The sequence below is a fragment of the Eulemur rufifrons genome, chromosome 9, assembly GCF_041146395.1.
Source record: "Eulemur rufifrons isolate Redbay chromosome 9, OSU_ERuf_1, whole genome shotgun sequence".
In the NCBI taxonomy this organism is placed as follows: Eukaryota; Metazoa; Chordata; class Mammalia; order Primates; family Lemuridae; genus Eulemur; species Eulemur rufifrons.
Window position 1 is genome coordinate 36527159 of NC_090991.1, and position 8983 is coordinate 36536141.

Genomic DNA, 8983 nt, shown 5'->3' on the forward strand with positions numbered 1-8983 from the left:
CTGGAGTCCTGCCCCCGCCCCCCCCCCTCCTGCCGGCTTTAGCCTCTCTGCTGGACTCCATCAATAATGCAGCTTCAAGTTCTGGGGAGACCGCAGGGGGCCCCCAGCCCGGCCTTAGCTCGCACTCCCCACCCTCCCAGCCCCAGGAGAGCACGATGCTTGGTGCTTATTGGCCACTTTCTCCTGAGCCCTCCCTCCAAGCACCCGGGCGCCAGTCCCACGCCGAGGGGACGGGCTGAGGACCCCAAGGCTGGGACCGGAGAGGTGAGCCCAGCAGAGACGGGGACGCACGGAGAGGAGAGGCAGAGGGAGGGAGATAAGGGAAGGGCGGGAGAAGCAGAGACGAGGGACTCGCAGAGACACTCGGAGACGCTCCGAGAGAGCGAGGGAAGGAGGGGAGAGACACAGAGCCCCCGGGCCGGAGGCGCCAGGGGACCGAGGCCCTGAGCGAGCGCGGCGAGCGCGGCCGGCGAGCCCGGAGGCGGCCGGGGGCGCGCCCAGCCCGGCCCCGCAGGCGACCCCTCCTCCCCGCGCGCGCCCTCCCCTCGCCGAGCGCGGTATTTTTATCTGTGCGTGAACAGCCCTCCTCCTCCTCCTCGCCACACACAGCCCGCCGGCAGCGCGGCGCCCCGAGCAGCGCGGGGGAGCCGAGCAGGGACCGCAGCCGAGACCCCGAGCCCCAGCCCGGCCGCCCGCCCCGCCGCCATGGACCCCAAGGACCGCAAGAAGATCCAGTTCTCGGTGCCCGCGCCCCCCAGCCAGCTCGACCCCCGCCAGGTGGAGATGGTAAGGGGGCCGCGCCCCGCCCGGGCAGCGCCCCCAACACACCCCGCGGGCTGCTCTGTGCTGCCGGGCGCTGCCGCGCGGACTGGCCTGGGTGGGGGCGGAGGGACAGCCCGGGCTCTGCCTCGGCCACCGCGGGGGCGCGGGGGCGCGGGCCGCGCGCGAAGTTCGATGGAGACTCGTACAACTTTTTCCCCAGGCCTCCCTTCTGATCCCCGGGGCCGTAGAAGTCCCGGCAGCGAGCGTCCGGGAGCAGGCGGGTCCCAGGCCGCCCCGGGAGCGGGGACTGTCCCTTAGACCCTGCGCAGTCCCGCTAGGCTAGCCCCTTTCCCTAGGCTGCCACCAGGACCGCTCCGCCCCTGTCAGAAACGTCGCTGACCCTGTAACACAGCAGGAGTTGGGAGCCCCCTGCCCCACTGCCCTGCGTCTCTCTAGTCGCACCGTGTGTGCTAGGCTGGCGTCCCCAGAACCTTGTTCTGACCTCTTTCTGCTGTCAGGTCCCAAAAAGGGAGAGGCGACCAGTCATTACAGAAGCCAGACCTCTTCCCACAGACTCCTGAGTCCTAGGGAGAGCCTTCCTGGGGGCTGGGAGGCCTCAGAAGGTGGGGGCGGGTAGTTTGTGACGGCCCAGCGGGGGTCACTTGTTGCTGAGATGCAGCTGACTCCCAACAGAGCAGTGAGAATGGGGCCAAGTCCTATTTTGGGGGGAGATGGGGTGGATGGTTGAGTCCTGGGCCTGAGCAGCTTTTGGTCTGGAGGGCAGCTGGAGCTTGGCAGGGGGAGGTGGCAGCTTCAGCTTCACTCACCTGGTTCTCTTTGTGCATTTCCCTGGAGCTCAAAGGGGACCTAATTAACCTACAGTAGGTCTGATTGCCAAGCCGATGGGGGGGCAGTTGCTGGGAGTGCTCAGCGCCACCGCCATTCAGCTTGGCTCATGTAGCAAGGAGGGCAGCTTTTCATTTTTCACAAGGGCTGGGTGACGAGTTCTACAGCCTGACAGAGACTGCCAGAGGGGCCCAGTCTCAGGCCCCAGAGACACCCCCAGGTCCCTTTGGTCAGGGTCTCAGGGTGAGATTGGATGTGCCCAGGTTCAGCTTCCCTCTGCAGCTGGATCCAGTTTCTTTGGAACCCTTGAGCTGACCTTAGGTGGGCAGGGCCATGTGGGTGCCACGGCCCATGGGGCATCTTTCCCAGATGTCCCATCCCTGGCAGCTGGAGCTATAGCCAAGCCAGCTTTGGCTCCCAAGGTCTGATGTCTTCAGAAACTGGGGAGAGCAAGGTTCCTGGTGGGAGAAGACAGAAAAGGAGATGTCTGTTCTGGAGTAGCCATGGAGTGGGACAGCCATGGGAGTCAGTAACTGGGGTTTTTCTCCTCCTTTGGACTTGGTGTGCTGTGTGGCCTTGAGCACATTGCAGAACCTCTCTGAGCCTTGGGTTTTCACCTCTGTAAAATGAGGGGGTTGGGTGAGCTACAGAGTTCCTTTCAGCTATGACAGTCTTTGATTCAAAGGTTCCCTGGGGACTCCAAAGCACTGTTTGTTCCCTGCTGCCTGGGGGTGGGGGTGGGCTGCAGGTGTCTATCCTGTTCCCCCCACCCCCCAATCTCCTTAGATCCGGCGCCGGAGACCAACCCCTGCCATGCTGTTCCGGCTCTCAGAGCACTCCTCACCAGGTAGGGCCCCTTCCCTCCTTCCCTGCCCTCCAAGCCCTGGCTCCACCCTAACTCTGTTGCCTTCCTGGTGGCCCTGCAAAAGTCCCTTGAGTAGGAGACAGAGCTAAAGCCTGGGGAGTGGACAAGTTCTGGGAGCCCAACTGTACTGGGCTTATTTATCAACATGGCACCTCCCCACACCAGGAGGGAAAGGGCACACTTTCCTTTTCCCCAGAGATTGAGACTTTGGGGAAAGTAACTTAGATTCTTTCTCTCTCTCTCTCCTCTCTTTCTCCTCTCGGTTTGGTTTGGTGGCCTCCCTCAGAAGAGGAGGCCTCCCCCCACCAGGTGAGTTTCCTGGGGCAACGGGAAGGAGGGATGCCTGGGCCATTTGGGGTGGGGTGGGCTAGTGCCTGCAGTGCCAGCCAACCAACACAGGGTGCCACCCTGGAGGGCACATTAGCATATCAATCAGCATCTCCTCTGAGAGTTCCTGATTCCCGGATGCCACCAGCAGATCCTCCTCTGCTCAGACTCTGGTGGAACCTCCAGCACATAAGGTCCTGCCCTGAACCATGGCTTATGGGGACCCTCCCAGGGCAACAGGGTGGAGAGCTCAGGCGAGGTGCAGGACCATTAGCAGAGGCTAGTCCAGTCTGCTTGGGTTGCCATGGGTGGGATGGAATGGAGGGAGGGTGAAGGGAAGGGGTGGCTGGTGAGCCCATTTAACCTGGCACTTCCCTGGCAGAGAGCTTCAGGAGAGGGGCACCACCTCAAGTCGAAGAGATCCAACCCCTGTGCCTACACACCCCCCTCGCTGAAAGGTACCACCCTGCACCCATCCATCTGGCTGTCACCTTGATCCCTGGACCTGGGCTGACACCGGGGAGGGAGGTGAAATGTTGAGCTTTTGTCTGTGGGGAGGGATTGTTTTGTGCAACACAACCCCAGTTTAAAGACCAATTCTTTCTTAATCTGGCCTTGCAAAACACAAGGAGCCCAGAGGCTGGAAAGGGCAGCTGTGGGCCCTAACATCAGGTTGTGGGGGTGAAAGAAAGGAGACGGCTGGTCTGCAGTAACCAGCAGCCACGGGAAAGGGACTCAGTCTGCGCCTCCCCTCTGCCAGACCACCTCCCACCCCTTAGTCATCTCCTGGGGCTGCACCCTGCTCTCCCCGCCCATTTGCACAGATCTGCACACTGGGCTCTTTCCTGCTTTTCCTTTCTGGATTAAAAGGCAAGTCATTCCTTTTGCACACCCTTATGGAACACCTAGCGTGTGCCAGCTCTCACTGGCGGGCACTGAGCAGAAGAAGATGGGCAAGATTTGGTCCCTGCCCTCCTGAGGTTCTTGGCCTCAAAGGCTCATGGAGACTCCATCAAGGGGAGGATGTGAAGCCTGGATTTGAAGGCTCACAGGAATTTAACAGACAGGCAAGGGCATTCAAGGGAGAGGGAAGAAGGTGTGCAAAGAGGAGGCGGTGTGAGTCAGAGGGGGCTTTAGGGCCAACCTAGACTTGGATTCCAGCTGGGGAGCTTGGGAGATACACTTGAAGGGGAAGGACTGCAGAATGGAGCATGGAGGGCCTCTTCCTTAACTGAGCCCTAGGATGCATACACACCTCCACCCAACACCTGCCTGAGGCTCTTCCTGCCTGGCCAGCCCCCTTCCTCCCACGGGGTTGGGACCTGAAGGGTGTGCTGAGAGCTCCCTTGGAGCTGGGTTTAATAAGTTCCCAGCTCGAGCCAAGGTCAACAGGTGCACCTGTCAGTCTGCCTGCCAGGGTTGGGAGCAGAGAGGAGAGGCTGGGAGGTGAGGAGAGAAAGGCAGAGGTTCTTTCTGTTCCTCCAGGACAGGAAAATGAAGCGGCACAGCTGCAGCAAGTAGGCAGTGTGGTTCAGCACCCAGACAGACGTCCTACCTGTAGGGATGTGAGGGAGGGCCCCAAAGCAGGCGTGAGGGAGGAGGTGACATCTCAGGAGAGGATATAAGAAGTCCTCTCCTCCCCACCCTGGGCTGGGGAGAGGCTGGGTGGCTGTGAGGGGGAAGAGCTGGGCTCTTGACTGCAAGCCTGGGGAGGCAGGCCCCGGGAGGAGGTTAGGGCCAGGGTGCTTCCCAATCCCCTGCAGCGGCCCAAAGTGTGTCCCCACCCCACTGCCGCTTTGGGTTACAGCTTAGGAGAGTCCAGGTGGGCAGAGGTAGGGCAGTGGGAAGGGGTCAGGAGAGGGGTGGGCAGTCTGGGATCCGTGCTGAGGACCTTCAAACTCAGAAAGGGAGACTTGGGGGTATCCAGGGCCCCAGAGATGGAGACAGCCTGGGAGGGGTGAGGGAGGGACCCCAGAGAGCCCCGCGAGGCACGAAGGAGGCGAGGCGAGGGAGGCTCACAGGCACCAGGCGCTGCACACACCCATTGTTGTCACTGTGGCTTAGGAACTGAACTCTCCTCCCCTGGGGAGAGGGCAGCTGTCCAAGCTGCCACTCCTCTCCTCCCGTATCTCCCTACCAACCCTTGAAGACCCTCTGTACCAGGAGGACACTGTTTTGTAGACTTCAGCCCGTCTGAGCAAAGGAAGCGTCTAGCAGGGTAGGGGTTTGTAGGGGAAGAGTCGAGGGCCCTCGAGGGAGGTGGATGACACGAGGTCTTGGCGGGGGTGCTTCAAGGCTGGAGCTCTCACACTTGGCTCAGGATGAAGATTTGCCGAGTCCCCAAGGCCAGGGCAAGGAGATTTATTGCACTTTTATTGCCTGGGTGGCTTGCCCAGAGCCAGCAGGAGGCACTGGGCAGGGAGCTGGGGGCAGGGCGGGGCAGCAGGCACACACAATGCACCCTCTGTGCCTGTCCCCGAGTTGGCAGGAGTGCGGTGCCCTGCTCACTGTACTGGAGGTTTCCAGCCTGGACCTACCCCTCTGGGACTTCTGAGGGGAGGGCCTGCTGGCAGACTAAGGAGGAGTTGTGGCAACCCTACCCACCCCTTGTCAGCATCTTGTCTGTGGCTTGTGTCCCATATGCTCTAGAATCCCACCAGCTCCTGCAGCCTGACCTCACAGTGTCCCCTCCCCTGCCATCCCCAGAACCCTCAGCCCTGGCCCCTTTCTCCTGACCCCCTGCTCCTTTCCATCTTTTGGAAACTTCTCTCCAGCTGCCCACACTGTTCCCTTCCTATCTCTATCCAAGCAGGTCTTTTGGCGGGGGTTGGGGGTGCTTTCTAGGTCACCGCGGAGGGAGCTGGGAGCTTGGGGATGTGGGTCAAGATTGTAGGGGCCGCATCTGAGCAGGCCGCATCCCCAGGCACGGACTCACTGGCTGCAGACTATCATGTCCTCAGCCTCAGAATTGTTCCTACCCCTCAGAGCCTGGGCAGGACCGTGCAGATTGGCACCTATGACTGGGCCGTGCCGGGGGTGGTGACTGTGCACAGCATGGGAGGCAGAATCAGGGTGAGCAGTGAGTCCTATGCAGGCTGGGCACTCCCCCAGAAATGGCAAGGGGCAAATCCCCAGGTCCCGGCCCGCAGGCCCTGTGCCCTCTGCCCGGGCTTGAAGCTGGTAGACGCTGTCTCCAGTGCTGGGTTCTTGGCAAATCGAGCTCTGCAGCCAGGGAATGTTAAGCTGCTGCTGTGCCCGCCTGGTCTTGCCCAGCCTGGCGCCCCCGTGGTGTGGGGGAGCTGCCTGGTGCCAGCATCTTGGGATCGCTTCAGAGCCAAACATGATCAAGTCTACTCCCTGCTGCTTCTGCCCTGGTCTGACCCCCAGTAGACTACCCTGTATCCTTTGGCCTTTGAACTTGGGCCCCTGAGGGAGTGATCTCTGGAGATCCATGGGCTACCTCTGCTGACACTTGCCTCCCTGGGTCCCCTCTGTGCCAGCCGTGCAGCGCATTGCTGAGTCTCACCTGCAGTCCATCAGCAACTTGAATGAGAACCAGGCCTCAGAGGAGGAGGATGAGCTGGGGGAGCTGCGGGAGCTGGGTTATCCAAGAGAGGAAGACGAGGAGGAGGAGGAGGATGACGAAGAAGAGGAGGAGGAAGAAGACAGCCAGGCTGAAATCCTGAAGAGCAGCAGGGTGTTTGGTAAGCTGAAGGGACTGTGATCTGTGCGTCCCACCACCATGGGTTAGGTGTGGGTCTCTAAGTATCCTGAGACACCCCCTCTCGGTTAGGTTTCTCACACATGCAGGCTGCAGTGACACCACCGGGGCTCCCCGTCCTCTCTCTCCACAGGATGCTTCACACTAGCCCTGCCTGAGACATAGGCTTCCCATCATTGTCTGTCCCTCTCCCGACCAGGTCTTCCATAATAATTCCTCTCTGCCCTAAGAATTGAGGCCAAAGCCACATGAAGTTTGAGGCTAGACCCCAAAAAAGACTTCTCATCTATGGTAGTGAGGGGGTGTGAGGACACTCAGGGGTAGATGATTGAGAGAGTCCAACATGCCCACTCCCTGCGCTTCTGAATCTGGGATGTGGTCTCCGCCAGGATGCAGAGGGCTGGCTGATTTGCCCTGCCCAGGACTGTTTCTCCCTCACTTTCCTTCCTGGGATGGGGTGAGAGGGTGCCCTCTAGTGTCTAGATGCGGACTCCAGGATTCAAGAACCAATGTGGTCCCCTGCACCTCCATCCTCAGCTGCCTGCCTGGAAGACAGGGGCCAGGGAGGGGCCTGATACCTATACAGAAGGCCTCAGAGCCAGAGGCCCCAGATCCAAAAAAACTCCACGGAAGGTCCCAAAGCCCAGAGAACTTCTAGGCAGAAATTTCACTGTCTCCTGTGGTTGTCCTTCCGTGCCTAGTCATGGAAGCCTGTACCATATCTATCCCTCCTGGTACACATTAAATTTTTTCGTCCCATTATTTATGGGAATAACGAACAGTTGACCACCTCTGCTTGATGTGATCAGTCCTTCCACCCAGACAAAACAGCCTGGGCTTCCTGTCTGCATCCCTGGCAATGAGGCCATGGGCCATGGGAGCAAAAGCTCCAGCTTTGCTGCCAGCAATGGGGGAGCTGGAAGAGTTGAGTCAGTTCCCACCAAGACCCCCCAGAGCAGGTAGAAAGGAGGTGAGAGCAGACTGTTCCCCCAGGCAAAGCATCAGGGCACTGGGCCAAATGACAAGCCTATCACAGAGCAATATTCACCACCACCACTGCTGACTGGCTTCTGGGTGCCAGTGCTCAGCTGGGCAGAGAATTAACTATTATTTTGTTTAAGGTAATCTACACAACTTCCCTCTTACCATCTGCTTCAGAAAGGCACCCACTGACTCATCTAAGCCATACAGCTAGTCACTGGAAGAGCTGTCCTAGTCCAGTGATCTCTCCACTGTGCCATGATGCCCTCACAGAAGCTTAGCCTCAGCCATCAGAGAGACTTAGCTCATGCTCCAGGACAGTGAGATGGTTACTCAGAGCCTGCGTTTTTATCCCTTCTTTCCTGTCCTCAGCTGGGCAGAAGACAGCCTGTGGCCAGGGTCTGGAGGGGCCCTGGGAGCGCCCACCCCCTCTGGATGAGTCCCAGAGAGATGGCAGCTCTGAGGACCAAGTGGAAGACCCAGCACTAAGTGGTGAGGCTTGAGAGTATGGGATGGGGACAGCAGGGCTGGGAGCTTAGTGGGTGGGGCCAGGCCCTGAGTCCCTCTCTGCTTGCCTTGCAGAGCCAGGGGAGGAGCCTCAGCGCCCTGCCCCACCTGAGCCTGGCACATAGGCACCCAGCCCTGCATCTCCCAGGAGGAAGTGGAGGGGGCATCACTGTTCCCCAGAAACCCACTCTGTCCCCACTCTATTCTGTATCCTTCCTCTCACCTGCTAGGGCTGCGGCTTCTGACTTATAGAAGACTAAGGCTGGTCTGTGTTTGCTTGTTTGCCCACCTATGGCTGATGCCCAGAGAACCTGGGCACTTGCTGCCTGATGTCTTCCCCTGCCAGTCATTCCCCCATTCACCCAGTGGGAGGTGGGATGTGAGAGCCCACACTGGAAAATCCAGGAAACCAGGAACAAGGATTTGCCCTTCACAATTCTACTCCCCAGATCCTCTCCCCTGGGCTCAGGAGACCCACAGGGCAGGACCCTAAGATCTGGGGAAAGAAAATACTGAGAATTTAGTTCCACCTCCATCTCCTCTCCTATGGGAGATGCCAAGTCATCACCCCTCTCCTCACTGGCTTGTGCCAGGCCCCAGGACTCAGGCATCCTTCTCCACAGCCTCAACATTTTGGAAATCTTCCCCTTATTACCCCTGCTCTTCGTGGGTGCCTGGAAGATGGACTGGCAGAGGCTGCTTTGTTGCGTTTTGTTCGTGCTTTGATGCCGGGAATGCCGCCTAGTATATGTCCTTGGGGGGCACACGGTGGGGGCAGCCAGGTTCTCCTTGTCCCCCAGCTGCTCTGCCTCCTTCCCCTTCTTTCCCGACTCCAGGCCTGAACCTCTTCCGTGCTGTAAGCTGTAATAAATCTTTGTAAATAACTGTGCTGAGATACCTCTTTCAGGGGAAGGGGAAGGGGGAGGGGAAGGGAGATAATGGGGTGTCCTGATATGGAAGGTTGGTGATCATCT

At 59.5% G+C, this 8983-nt stretch overlaps 1 protein-coding gene across 1 annotated transcript; it reads left to right on the forward strand.

Annotated features, from left to right (window-relative positions):
• The first annotated feature begins 273 nt into the window (after positions 1-273).
• Positions 274-8893, forward strand: PPP1R1B (protein phosphatase 1 regulatory inhibitor subunit 1B). The gene is made up of 7 exons (XM_069481334.1): positions 274-786; positions 2395-2455; positions 2760-2782; positions 3183-3258; positions 6301-6504; positions 7875-7994; positions 8085-8893. The coding sequence occupies exons 1-7, from the start codon at positions 706-708 to the stop codon at positions 8132-8134; spliced, it is 615 nt and encodes a 204-aa protein (XP_069337435.1). The 5' UTR covers positions 274-705; the 3' UTR covers positions 8135-8893.
• The last annotated feature ends 90 nt before the right edge of the window (positions 8894-8983 follow it).